Below are 15,269 nucleotides of genomic sequence, written 5' to 3' on the forward strand. Positions count from 1 at the left end.
TGTTTTGAAATTGATCAGTTCTATATTTACTGCTATGCCCATGGTTTCACCACCATAAATCGTATCTGTGTACTTCTTGTGTTTTAATACAGACGTTAAAAATAGTCTACAATGTTGCCTAATTGTTTAAGTCCTTAAAAAGGTTTATTTATTTTCCATGATTGCATTTATTTAATGCAATCAAACAGTGAATTATTTTCACTGATTCAACCCTTCTTGTTGTTTATTTCTTACAGAATACCCCGCCTCATTTATAACCCAGATACAGAAACTGGCCCCCCAACACACACACACACTTTTGAAACCAAAGTTATGCCACTGCCTGTACTGACCATTAAAGTTTCACATTTTCCCTTCAAATATGTAAGCTTAATGCTCTACTGCCAAATGGATTTTTTTCCATACAGCACTTAATTCCGCGTTATTCTTTTGATTCCGTGATTCTGTCCGTGTTCTCGTTAACACGAATTCCATAGGGCCCTATAAGACCTGATAAAAGGCAATGCGACGGAACCAGAAGCCAATGTGGGAAGTTTTGTATGCTGGAAACTATTGTATTCTACACGGCTACAGTGATTGTTTGTTTGGCCTGAGTGAAGAGATGCCAAAGAGAATATAATACCTTTGAAGATACACAACAAAGCAGGAAGTTGATCCCTCCTTAACTTATGCAAGATGTCTTTAGAGTGATTACGTGGGAGAACAGGTCAGGTTTCCTTAAAGGGGAAAACCATACATGTAGAAAGGGAAGCATATATATGCGGAAAACATGCAAAAATAATTTGATAATGTATTTTACTGTTAAGTTGTGTTTAAACGTGTAATACAAATTTTAAACAAAAATATTTTTAATCCACGTTTACCGTTTAAACGTTTAAACCCTTACAGCCCTATTTCCAGCAGACGCACAGTACTGCATGTGGATTCAGCTTTGAATGACACAACACTCTAAGTACAAGCACTAAAGTCAAATGTAGGTTTATAAGACAATTCATTTGTATTTCTGGTGTTTGAAGGTGGAAAAGGAGGCAAGAAAAAGAAAAACAAAAGTGGATCCAAACCTCAGAAGACAAATGGATCAAACTGGGCCAATGTTCCTCTTCCACCTCCCCCAGTACATCCATTGCCTGGTACAGAACTGGACCACTATGGCGGAGACCATCAAGAAGGAGGGTAGGATATAATATATAGAGACATTCTTCATTGTAGTTTGTCATCACCAATTTAAGTTTGTTTTTCAGGTTCTGTACTTTGGAAATGAAAATGAGTCAACCCGCTACTTGACAGCCTTCAGTTTTGCAAAATTAAAGGTGTTAACAAGATTTAAAATGTCCCAAAGGTTAGATTCGAAATGAGAAAATAATTATGGGCCACTTATTTTCAGATAATATAGAGAGGCCAAGCTGCTAACTCGAATGCCATTCACTCAGTGGTCAGGGCACTGAACAGCTTTGCCAGAAACTGTGTGTTTGAACAATGTCAGTCCAAAGTCTGGTAATTTGAAACAAAAAGCCTAAAAAATGCAACATTGGCTTTTTTATTCTTCATGTGGTGAAGACAATTAAGCTTGTACTGTATACAGCGTTTGTCCTTAGTCATTTATATACAAACTATAATAAACTTGAAAGGTTTCCCATTTTTCAAGGAACACCACTTCTCCGAATAATTTGTATTTTTCATGACAGATATTGAGTACACATTCCATGGCACGATTCTCTTCCTATCTGGAAATGTATTTGCTTTAAAAAGATGGTGAGCTATATATATAAAGCTTTACAATTCTGGTAAATACATTTCAAACCTACTGCCAGAAAAAGAATATAAATGTGTTCCAACTTTACAGGCCACTGGTTTGGTCATACAAGCCCACATATACAGTACATGGCCACCACCTTGTCCTGAACTCATCTGCTACATCACTTTTTAGGCATTTTATTAAAATGCTTTCCATTACGACTATAAAATGTGTTAGAGGTACATTAGAGGTTGAGTTAATGTAGTTTTCATTTAAGATTTAAAACATACTTAATTTACAGGTAGCAGCTATCCCAAATTGCAGACACTAGGAAATGTAGCGTACAGTGTATATATTAGTGTAGGCATTTAAAAAATGCCTACACTAAAAAATGAAATTCCAATTGAAGCACTGTTGCATGTTACGATTTTGAAGGGTTCATTTGTACTGAAGCCAACCACGGCTCACACCACTTATTTTCTCAGTAGCTGTCACATACATATTAAGTTTTAACCCAAACAGTCATAACTGAGGTTAAAGGCAGGCATCAATATAGTATAAGAGAAAGCTTTGTCAGAATATTTAGAATGTGTGCTTTGCACTGTTTTAGTTCAATAAATTATAGTGTATAGCCATAGACAATTATTTTTTAGATTTCAAAAAAAGAAGGTACCCAAGGTTTCAAATGCCATTAATCTTTATCTTGGGGAAAAAGCTCCTGTCATAAAATCTTCTGCACTGTAAATCTGAATCATGGTTTAATTACTCTAGTCGGTGATATTAGATTAAAAGCTCTATAAAGTCTAGACAAGTAGACTGATCATTTAAGAGTTATTTCTAATGAGCTGCAGTAAGCATACTGGCAGATTTTGGTTTTTTTTTTTTGTCAAAACAGTTTCTCATATCTGGTCTGTTCTACTATTTATTTATTTAATAAGTACATTTGGTCACACATGAATACATGTTCAATAAATAGAAAATACTTGCCATTAAAAACCACACAAGATAAAACAAATGGAATGAAGAAATAAATCTTGTTCATTTCCAACTGTGTAGTACAATTACTGTTTGTCTTGATGACTGGAGTTTTTGGTTTCCAATTTAAAATGTAGTTTTGTTCATAATTCTTCACATACTCATACTGTATATTACATAAAACACCTGGACTTCTGTTTTCAATTTTTTAAAGGAATTATTTAGGGAATACATTTCCAAGTCAAACAGTGGTATAACCAGCTGTCCATATACCATAAGTGTAGCATCATACATGAAGTAAGTTCTCATTGGCAGGTGAGGATACCCACTTGTGGATAAATAACTGACTTTGTAGTCACTGTGAGCAAAGGATTTTGAAATGTGCCTGGAGGGATAACCTCCAAATTAAAAAGATCGCCTGGTGTTTCTTCATAGTTTAAATTTCCACCCTTAGTGGATACAGTGACTCGATGCCATAAAAGCCCTATCCATTAGTAAGAATACCTTTTGTCTACCAATAGTGCAAATTCAAGCCTCAGCCGGGAGATATTATTATTATTATTTGTTTATTTAGCAGATGCCTTTATCCAAGGCGACTTACAGAGACTAGGGTGTGTGAACTATGCATCAGCTGCAGAGTCACTTACAATTACATCTCACCCGAAAGACGGAGCACAAGGAGGTTAAGTGACTTGCTCAGGGTCAGTGGCTGAGGTGGGATTTGAACCGGGGACCTCCGGGTTACAGGGCTGTTTCTTTAACCACTGGACCACACTGCGGTGACAAGAATGTAGTGTATTTCTAGATCTAGACCATACTATCTAGGTGGCTGTTCAAAAGAGGTGATTTAGAGGGTGGAAAGATACAAGCAATAACACACTGGTATTCTATAGTGTGTAACGCTGTGTGAGGGTGAGACCCTCACTGTATTATTCAAATGCATGTTATTGTGTTTATTATTGGTATTGTTATTCTACTGGTGATAGAGCCGTGGTTTTATTATGTATCGTGCATGTTGTTGGGCTGGTGTATTTAATATATGATGGTGTATTGCTGTATTTAGGATTCAGGCGTTTCCCTTAATGAAGTTGCCGTAGCTATACATGTGGGACAAGGGTTTTTTATAGCCATATGTTCAGTAATCTTCCAAGAGAAGGGGTAATGTTAATGTTCAGCCTTTACTGGTAATGGTTAGGGACTAGAGAATAATAATGACCATGATAATAATAACCAGTAAACGGAAGAATAGTTTAACGATCGTGTTTGTAAACAAAGACGGTATTCATGCAGGTTAAGCAAATATGTATAAATAAGAAGAAATGTGTAATGTAAATGGAATGAATATTAAATAATTTTTGTATAAAATGATTCCAGGTGCCAATGTTTATTGTAAATGGAATGAATGTTAAATAATGTATTTTTGTATAAAATGATTCCAGGTGCCAATGTTTATTGTTAGGAGTAGGCGGGGCTGGGGATTATTTAATGCCATGTCTTTCCATAGGAGGGAGATTAGGTGGTGAGTCGTGAGATTCTCTCGTAAATGTCATTGTATGTACAACCTGTTGTTTAGTCAGTTGTAATTTGTGTGAAGGATCCAGTGCAAAATAAATATTTATACCTGTGTACACCACATTTCTGTTTTCCTGGTTTCTAAATATCTCTGTGTTACTGAGAAAATAATGTGATTGAGGGTGGGGGTAAGCTCGGACCATCACCCCATCACAGACTGGTTACAAGAAGTTTGGATATTTTTCTACATAGTGGCATCTCTGTGCTTCCAGAAATAAACTGAATTGAGTGTTTAATTAAAGTGTCTAATGCTTGGTTCTAGGTATGGTAATGATGGCTGGGGACCCCCTCTACCAGTCCAGACATACTTGCATCAGGGGATGGAGGATGAACTGGAGGAAGAAGACGAAAGAGTACCAACACCTCCAATCCGAGGAGTGGCCTCCTCTCCCGCCATGTCTTATGGACAGCAGTCTACCGCAACCCTCACACCCTCGCCACGAGAGGAAATACAGCCTATGCTTCAGGCCCACCTGGACGAACTGACCAGGGCCTACCAGTTTGATATTGCAAAACAAACATGGTAAGTGTATTACTGAATACGCTAACATATTGTCCACTTAAGCACATTACCAGATAGATTATATGCTAATGAATATTTCTTCATATAAGTCTACCATTGTCGAATTTAAAAATACTACCCTTATTTTAGAACCATTGCATTTACTCTAAAGATCATTTGAAAGGGTATGCGTCAATCTAATTGAAATATAGAATAGGAAAAACATATTCATAAACGTTCAAAAGACAGTTTAAGCAGGTCATGTAAATCTATGAAAGCTTTAATACACAATAATGAGAGTGTCATGTTTGAATGGGAAATGCCATGTTCAGGAATAAAAACTAGCAAAAGTTGATTGGGGGCTCTGGCATGAGGAGAGATCTTGTAATTACATGTTATTTCTACACCCCTTCCAAGCAACAACATGCAAAATTAGTTTTACAACCATTGTAGGCTTTCCATCAGTGGCTGTGGCTATTGACTGTATACTCATTACATAACAGCTAATATCAAGGGCTGTCATTGATCTCTGTTGTGAATCTCTTGAAACACAACATCATAGTGACAATCACACATACATGTTTTTACTTTTTTCACACAAAGGATTAAAAGAGAATTTGCTCAGACATATGTGAATACCATGGGCCCGATTTCAATTGTCTTAAAATCAATATGTACTTCAGGTGCTGTAGCTTGAAGATATCATGGGCAGGAGAAAGCCTAGGAGCAATAGTTTAGTGGAAAATACTGTATTTATTCAAAACCAAATTTACACACTTTCCTCCTTGCATTTTACCTACCCAAGACAAAATTAATTTTGTCATTTTAATAATATCACAACATCAGTGTATATTAAGCAAAGGCATTTAAACATACATAAAGATTCATGAACTTAGGCTGAATGAAAATGTCCTCGGCTCACCACACACCAGCGACCCCTGTATTCTGGCCGGGCGCCTGTAGGCTTGCCTGTAAGCTGCCCAGAGCTGCATTGTCCTCCAGCGCTGTAGCTCCAAGGTGGCTGCATTGTTTGAAAAGAAGCGGTCGACTGACGGCATATGCTTCGGAGGACAGCGTGTTCATCTTCACCGCTCCCGAGTCAGCACAGGGGTGGTAGCGGTGAGCCGAGTTTAAATAATAAGTGGATATTTTAAATTGGGAGAAAATAATTAAAAAAATAATAATAATTGGTGACTACTAAACAAAAAATAAATCACTCACTTTGGATAGTTTTAATTCTGGAAACTGTGTTGTTGTTTTTTTTTGTAATCTTTTGCTAAATTGCATTGCCTATTACATTTTACGCAGTTCTGTGCATGGGTAACATTTTTATTTAATTCCTGTTGGGTCGTTAATGGGGAATTTTTTTTCATACATTTAAAAGTATATACTGTATTACAGTCCATGTGTCATTATCTTTTGGCAAGTGATATTTTCTGAATCATATTGTTCTGAATTAAAATACTACTTCTGTTGAAAATATAGTACCGTACCAACAAAATCAACTACAGTACATTACAGTAGCTTACTTATTTTAAAACACAATACTTTCAGCTATGTATTTTTGACATTGTATCTTTTATTTGTTCCCTGAAAAACGGATAAGGGTTGAAAAGGGCCAAAATGAAATAATCAGATATGTGTCACACACGTTTAACCGTCACTGAAGTAAAAATTTTAAAGGGTTGGATATGTGAGCGCTTTGTTTGAATTTTTCACACAGGCATATGCAAGGCAACCCCCATCCTCCCCAGGCCCCAGCACCTCCTCTTGGATACATTTCCAGTACCCTGGTCTCAGACCTAGAAACTGACATTCCAGATGAGGAAGATGAAGATGAAGACGAGGATGAAGGATATGAAATTGCCAGGCCACTCAGGGGTATAGAACATACTCCAGGCTCTAGTATGGACAATCTTGACAGCTCCGTGACAGGTTAGTTAACTGCTTTCATTACTTGTCAGGGAAGTCAACCAGTGAATTGCTTTTGATAGTTCAGTTGTTTAATCGCTGTGTGTGTATTAACTATTTTTCCATGTGGATGTTTTAACAGGATTTCTAAAGATACTTGTTGTTTTTTTAAACACCTTTTGACTTTAAAAAAAAGTAATACCATCAAAGTCTGGGGTATTTTATGTAAAATACATGTTAAAACACATTTCTTCAGCAGATGTTAGTTTAGTACACCACATCATTTTCAAATAGTTTAGCTGCTCAGAAGAATAAAAATAAGATAAGAGACTTCATGAATCTTAAGAAGCGCCAGCATATTAAAAACATGCATCGGCTTTCAATGAATGCTGGCTTTCAAAACAGATTGGCAGGTTATATGAGAAAAGGTTGGAGATACAAATTATGTGCCGTGTATTTCATTACAGATAACAACTATTTTCAACTGAACAGGACATTTACAGAAGCTCCAAATAGGGGTTCCACATAGTTCTGGTATCATTACCTGAGTTATAGGAAGATAAGACATTAAAATGTATTCTTACATCTAGCTGGGTATATGATCACTGTAAGGGAGTTATATTTTAGTATGACCTAGATTATTCCTTTCTATATGACACATTGTGCATTTATGCATTTCTGTAGATTTACTGCTTTGATCCACCATCCCCCAGATCAGGTGTGTGTCACTTGCTTGGGGAAGAAAAGAAGTTAAGCCAACCTTCCATCAGTTTTTCCCTCAAGTTTTTGCTCCGTACAGCTTGTCTTCAAAAGCAATGTAAATCTAAAGTTCTTATGTTTGATGGAGCTGACATCTTGTCATGTTTATGGCATAATCTGCACTTAATAATTAGGAATTAAAGAAAATAGAAGAACTCTGAGATTGTGAGAGGAAATGCCAGACAGCACTTCAGAAGACCAATGAGGAGAAGAGTGAAAGATACGAAAACAGTCATCGTATTTATTATTTTATAATTTAGAGTGGGTGGCTGTGTAAGTAGCAGTAATGGAGGTGGGAGTTGTCTAAAAAAGAACATTATACACCAAATGTCTTCTCAGGGCAGTGTGCATTATTGCCAGCCGGTACAGGTTTTCATTTAACCTCCTTTATTTTTTTCTGTTAATGCATTATATTAAGAAGCAGTAAATTACCCTGTTACCACTTAATACATGTAGATTACTGTATAGTATGTGGCCCTCATTATTTTGTGTCATTATAACCACCAGTCCCTGAAATGTTAAATACACCTTTCAATAATTACATGTATTTTAGAGTGCTGTAATGCAATTCCCTCTATGTCATGTGGCATCTGAATGGTTTAGGATTAGTTTCAGCTCTGGTCTAAACTACAAGCTGTGCTTCAGTGAGCTCATAATGCTGGAGGCGGCCATCTCCTCTCTAGAATAAGAGCTAAGGGACCGAGCAACTAACCGGTTCCCATGGTGATTTTTTTTCTTTTATTAGGACCAGATATGTTTGATGTACAGCATATTGTATGTATACTATGTCAACGCCAGTACTGGATTTAACAAGCAACCTTACAATGTAGGACGCAAATTGATATCCTTCCTTTTTTTCTTCTACTTATTAGTTCCCTGAGACGTCATTTCCACTTGCCTTCTGATCTTAAAAAAAAAAAAACCTGCCTTGCAGATATGCTCAATTAATAATGCCGTTAACTGTAGGGTTTTAAAAATATTATCTGAGGTTCCTTTTTAAATTTGAGTTCATACATCAGCAAAAAAGGTACATAAAAATGTTAATGCACTTTGGCTGTGAAATACAGTACTGTGCAGTTTTCAAAGACAGCCCCTTTTGCATTTTTACTACAGCTATAAATTTGGTTTAACAAAAATCGCCCTAGTGATATAACTGAAAAGAGCTCCAGTATTTTTTTCTATGAGATGTACCACCTTGATAATATATGTGTAGGGATTAAAGTAAAGTGTCTAAGGGCTGAGCTGTTAATCTTGTACATTCTATTGACATTTATGAATTTTGCTCATCCATGTGCCTGCTTATCACTCTAAAACTGAGTACTTATTTTGGAATAATATTTCTCATTCTTTCAGACCTCACCATATTAACAACCAGACTAGTAACACAGGGCATGCCACTGTACAAGATACACATTTCATTACCAAGATGGGCAGTTGTTACCAAATGTTAACAATTGTAATGTTAAATGTATTTATTTACAACAGACTTGGGAAACATTACTAAACTGTATCAACAAGCATGAACATGTAAGACAATTGCTGGCAGTGCAACTGTTCTATAATTTCTAATATAAAAAGATCCCTTTCTCTAGAAGTAATGTTTCAAAGATATGGTCTATAACTAGCAATAGATTGCTTTTCCAAGTTAGTCCTCTTCAATTTAATAATGCACATTAACCCATAAAATAGGACATTTGTATTGGGTGCAATTATTTTACCCATGTTTTTCTACTCAATTTGAATGTCCCCCCCTAGGGTTGCCACCTTTTCCACAGACCAAACCCGGACATATTTTTCAGTCAGCCTTGGTCTATCAAAACTGCAGTATCCTGTAATACAGAGTAACACAATACCACCAGATATCGGTATAAATCAATAATCATGCAGTATATACAGTATTGTGCTCTTGATATTTCTAGCAATCAAATTTGCAATCAAACTCAACAACTATTTCTGTTCAGTTTTCAAGTAGCCTAAAATTACAGTAGATGAATGCAGTTTTTATTATTGTGCATTTAAATATGTAATAAACTGATGGTTCCGTGATTTCATATAAATATTGCTGAAAAATCTGTTATACAATTGTGTTACACGTAATAATAATAATAATAATAATAATAATAATAATAATAATAATAATAATAATAATAATAATAATAATAATAACCAATTTTTCAGAAATATGTATACACTTTAACGGATATTACACTTAAGCGGGTTGGTGATTCCCAGTCTTTGCATAAAATATTACTTTATCGTTAACATAGTGCATTATGCTACATTAATTAGTTTACTGAACTTCAATATGAAATCACAGAACCATCATAATTTCTAACAAATTTAAATCCACAATAATGCAAACTGCATTTATCTAGCTGTAATTTTAGGCTACTTGAAAACTAAACAGAAATCGTTATGCACGTACCATACATATTGTTAATGCTGTGCTCATTTTGGCACAGCATAGTCTTTTAGTACAGTCTGTTAGCTAACTGTTTTGCTGTCCCTTGCTGAAGATGATTTTACAGGAACAAAAAATCTACAGATTCCTGATACTGATGCTTTGTAAAACTGGCGCCTGCCCAGTAAGGGTTACTGAAGCAGGGTGAGGTAAACTAATTATTTGGCAATACAGTGCCAACAGGATTAGACCAGCATGCTGCTGTTTGCATCACTAAAGCAGTTGTGCTTTTACTAGGTGAGCCACTGTGGACACTAAAAAAAAAAGTTTGTTTTTTTAATTGCCTGAAGAAACCATATAATAATAAAGTTTCAGATATAATAAACTTATAATTTTGATTACAAGCAAATATTGTTTGAATTAATTTCAATCTTTTTTATACAATCGTCACTATTCACAAAACGTTGCTGTTTTAGAGGTTTTATTTGTTTATTCTCATTTTATAAACACAAAAAATAACGTAAAAAAAAAAAACCTTAGTGACAGGGCCCAATAAACTGTATCACAAATGTTAATCATATTCCTGTTTGCTTAATAAGCACGTGTCATTAGTATTTTCAGTGCTTATGTATGTATCAGAAAATAATTGAGAAAAAAAATGACTACAATAATCTGTTTGCTGCACTAAAACCATCATGTATGGAGTGAATGTATGTATTCACTTTGCAAAACATATTTATTTCACAGGCAGTTAAAAGTGATTTAATTGAGGGTCTGTAGTGGATGGATGGAAAAGATGCAATCACAAAAAAGACAATTCAGCACCACTTGTTCTTTTTTACACATAAAAAGAGGCAATGCAACAATTAGCAAGGTCAAAGGCAGAGGAAAAGAGTTTAATGGCTTTAAGAGGTTCATGTTCATCAGCAAGGGTGATTTTAGTGTAAAGTAAAATGCAAATGAACCAACTAATGATCGTAAATTTATTTTAGTGCTGAAGATGTAATTGAGAAGCAGCAAGATCTCACTTTATCATAGCATTTTACTGCTCAGCAACATTTGAACAAGTACTTAAGATACTGCCACTAAAGATAAATCAGAGGAATGTTATTTATGTAGTTGGAAACGAGTAAGTTGGAAATTCTGTTGAAGGATTTCTGTGTGATGTTTCTGGTCATATTATATAATGCATTTAAGCCATTTCACTTACATTTTTCTAATACTTTCTTTTGTTATGGTCTTAAAGAGTAAGTAGCAGTGTTCCAAAAAATATAGCGTCACACGTCCCCACATGTTGCTACAACTGTTTAAATAACATACCTGTAATTTGTATTTTCATTGTTAACATCCTGATAACTTTTCACACTTATAAGTCTGTTTCATTATGATAAAATGTACCTTGTGTTTTTAAGAAAGAAAAAAATGTTCATGCTAAGAAGCGCCTTCCATGGGCACGGGCTCCATATTTGCCGGGTTGTAAACATTAAATACAGTGCATGGTGGGATAATGTCATATTAAGTCCCACAGTCCATTGCGCTGCTAGGAACTATAACTGAACTATTTTAATAGTGTTTGTACGCATTAAGCCCAACTAAACATGAAACAGTACTTTAGCGTGGATGCTTTGAGCTGAATTAATTAAAAGGTTTTTGAGTACGGTTCTCGAGATCGGTTATGTATTGTGGACAGGACCAAAGATTAATTAATTTTGTTGTCCCTTGCTATTGGTTGTAAATTAGGTTTAGTCCACATAAGTCACACTTCCCACTGTGGTCACAAGCACAGCATTAAACAGGTACAGTAGGTAGATCCCACTTGATTTGCTTGCTGTTGCATGAACACAGATGGTAGCAGAATCACTTTTGTCAAAAGGTGATGTTCCCTCAGTCCCTGTAAATGCCTCAATGCAGTGTATTATGCTTTGCAATGCGATTTTAAGGATCAGCCAAACTATTTCAGTCGTCTCGCAAAGTTTAAACATGTTTTTATATTTTGACGATCGCATCAGGCAGCGTGTACTAGGCTTTACAGACAAGTCTTTTACTGTTACTTTTAATAATATAAAAAAAAGAATCATATTTCCTTAAAGGGACACTGACACAGTCACAGGATTAGCTAAGGTTGACCTTACCTTACGTTCCCTTGTGAACAACATATTGACTTAGATAGATGAAAACCTACCTTATTACACATTGTATCATAGGCTTTGTTTGTCCAATAAACTCGTGAAAAAAATATTTTGATAACCATATATTCAGGCCTTTCTGTCCCATATTCTCACCATTTATACTTAGGCCAGGTGGTGAAGTGAAGCAGAAGACATTTGAATGACCCAAATAGCTTCAGCAAATATCTTATTTGACACTTGGTAACATACTATAACAGTTTTACACAGTATATATTTCAGCGTTCTACCTTTCAGGCATGTTATTTCAAAAGCCAAGTCAACTATGCCAGTACCTACTGCTTTACCTCAGTGTTCAAACACTGAAGATGAAGGTTTTAGCCTCATTATCCATGGCTTCTTAAAGCTGTCTGTAACCTTAGACCGTTCTTGCTGGCCTCCTGACACCCTTTCAGCTTGTGTCCCCTGTGAAAGCTGTTTGAGAAGTCACAACTTCCAGGGGTGAGCTTGCCCAACAGAGTGGAGCTTTGTCACTTATTATTCCACTCTGCTCCCTTGCTGTCTCTTGTCTGCCTGTCAGCCTCCTGGGTTCCTATAGTCAGTGTTTGTATAGTCTGAAGTTCACGAACTTCTGTTACATAGCTTGCCAGCTTATTGAAGCTGATGAGCTCTGGCATTTTAGGACACAGAACTACTTTTCTTTCATGGCAGGACTAGATATAATATCTCTTGTACACAGTTCTGTATTTATATAAAGGGAAATAAGCATTTAATAAAAATGATAACGCACAGCTTGCAAACCAGCTTCCTTTTTTGGAAGTTTCTCATTTTCAAAGCACTAGATTTACTAAAACACTAGATTTTCCAATTAACAGACCACCCCCTGTCAAATCATTTATAAATGATTCGTAAAGAATTATAATACTGCCTCCACTTATTTATGGCTCATATCACAAGAAATCCTATGGGATTTGATAAAATCCACTGGTATTGCGGGAGAAACCCATTATTTATTACTATATGACAAAGTACTAAAAGGTTACTGAAACAGTATTTGTATGATGGTTGCTGCTAGATTTTAATAGGTTTTTGCTCTAAAATAGAATATTTGAATCCATACATGTATTTGGAAGATTCAGGGACACAGTGATGTAGACAAAGATGAAAACACTTCTACATGTTAATATTAAGGTGCAATTAGCCTTTATTAAAATGTTTCTTTACAACAGTGGGATCAATGTGCTGTATCTGCTAAAAAACGCTCAGTTGATGCTTGACGTATTTGTTTGTCTTTGTGTATTTTGCTTCACTTGTCACCTTTTTTAGCTTCAGAGAAGTGGCAGCCTTAAACTTTCCTCATTAATGAGTGGTTTTCATATTTTGTAAAAAAAAAAAAAAAAAAAAAAGGGTTTATTTACCTCAGCAACTCCTGCTATTGTTTTGTAAGGACGAGTAATGTTGTACATAGTTAATACTAAAACCCCTATGGCTTACTGGACCTCCTGCATTTGTTTTTAGGTTCAATGGTTAATGGATGGGGTTCTGCTTCAGAGGAGGAACATAACTTATCTAGCCATAGGTCTAGCATAGGTAGCTCCTCTGACGACTCCATATTTACCAATGGCAGCTTTGCCCAGGCGTTGGTTGCTGCAGCAGACAAAGCTGGCTTCAGGTTTGATGGGACAAGCTTAACCAAAAAAGGTTTGTGAACCCACCAAGTTTAACCACTGTGGCATGGTGGATGTCTCTTGCTATTCTGAAAACCTCAACTTTCCCCTAATGGATCAGAAGCTCCAGCTATAGCTATCACTCTGGATTATACATGCATGACACAGGATGCATTTCCTGGGGCTGCTCTTCATTGATTTAACACCCTTTTTTTAAACACTTATTTGGTTAAGTGCAGTGTTGGTGTCTTTTTCATGCTTTCAATGTAATAAGACTTGCATACAGTTCTGGACAATATCTTATAGGGGGTTAGTGCAAAATCCTACTGTATTTGATTTGTTTAATGTTTTTGGTAAAGTGGCTATTGTGTTTTGGTCATTAAATTAATCAAAAACACATCAGTTTATATACCACATTGCATCTTCTTATTTTTCTTCTTCAAAATCATACTGAAAAGAAAACAGATTATTCTGTGGCTGGTACTGTCTTTGCTCTGGGAAGATCAACGGTTTGTTATTCTTTCTGCTTCTGGTAAACTAACAGTTTCTCGCTTTCAACTCAAGCTGTCTGGTGGAATTGCTTCTGAATGTTTTTTTTTTTTCCTTACTTCAGTACATGTTTAACTTTTAACACAAGGGATTTTGAGCCCCAAGTCATGAAAGCTAATAGTATCCTCTACAATGGGCCCATGTATATGATTTAGTAGTGTATGTTTGATATATAGATAAACATGGCATATGTAAACACCTTTCTTTACTCCAGTCTATTGAATAAGATAATAAAGTCTATCAAAACAAATTATTAAATAAATAATTCTTGGAATGTATATTGTACTAGATAAGCAAATCCAGTTTTGTTCCCCAGCCATGCAGTGTTTGGGTTTATAATTGTACAAACTTAGAATAAGCTGTTTGAAAAAAAATACATCCAAAAGTTAAGCATGATATTATTCTATCTTACAACACAACCTGGCAACTTCATGTTAGTAACTGAATGGACACTTTCTCTAGGTAAAGGCTACTCTTCCTCTCAGAGACCTCGGCCCGGCAGTCCGTTTTCAACAGACAGCAACACCAGTGCAGCTCACAGCCAGAACCAAAAGGCCAGGCCAACAAAGAAACACAAGGGAGGCAGACTGGACCAGGCACCCATGCCTCACCGCAGGGAAGGCATAGCAGACGGTGAGTGTGTAGACACCAACTGAATTGAACAGATCATACTGTAGCAGTGAAAGAGTAGGCTTAGGCTGATGCCATTAGGTCTGGGGTTTGAAAACAACTTTAGCAACCCTGGAACAAAGAACAGTTAAAAGACTCTGAAAACAGAATTGCATTCTTAAACTAAATTAATTAGCAGGATTAAGATACAAACCCACAACTTCTACAAACCCACAATTTTAGAAGTACAACACTAGTCATTAATCAAAATCGCAATGTTACCGCTGTACATGCCACTTGTTAACAAAAGCTGTGCCTTTGTGATATGGATTTTACAGTATATCAGTGAATTAATGATTGCATAATTTCAAGGTATATGTAATATCCAGGTATTAGAATCATTCATCCCAGAAAAAGCCATTTATTAATGTATAAATCTATGTAGGATTTTAATTCAAGTTTA

The 15,269-nt window shown here is 35.8% G+C and overlaps 1 protein-coding gene across 10 annotated transcripts in view; it reads left to right on the forward strand.

Moving 5' to 3' along the window:
• Positions 1 to 15,269, forward strand: part of LOC117405606 (roundabout homolog 2) — a 714,952-nt gene that overhangs the window by 687,735 nt on the left and 11,948 nt on the right. For 7 of the 10 annotated variants that reach the window (XM_059031304.1, XM_059031303.1, XM_059031307.1 and 4 more), the window contains 5 exons: positions 1,017 to 1,173; positions 4,545 to 4,805; positions 6,508 to 6,719; positions 13,500 to 13,682; positions 14,660 to 14,830. In XM_059031304.1, the coding sequence (XP_058887287.1) occupies positions 1,017 to 1,173; positions 4,545 to 4,805; positions 6,508 to 6,719; positions 13,500 to 13,682; positions 14,660 to 14,830 (984 nt within the window). The remainder of the gene's footprint in view (positions 1 to 1,016; positions 1,174 to 4,544; positions 4,806 to 6,507; positions 6,720 to 13,499; positions 13,683 to 14,659; positions 14,831 to 15,269) is intronic. The other 3 variants (XM_059031309.1, XM_059031310.1, XM_059031311.1) reach the window with 1 other exon arrangement.

The sequence above is a fragment of the Acipenser ruthenus genome, chromosome 9 (genome assembly GCF_902713425.1).
Source record: "Acipenser ruthenus chromosome 9, fAciRut3.2 maternal haplotype, whole genome shotgun sequence".
In the NCBI taxonomy this organism is placed as follows: domain Eukaryota; kingdom Metazoa; phylum Chordata; class Actinopteri; order Acipenseriformes; family Acipenseridae; genus Acipenser; species Acipenser ruthenus.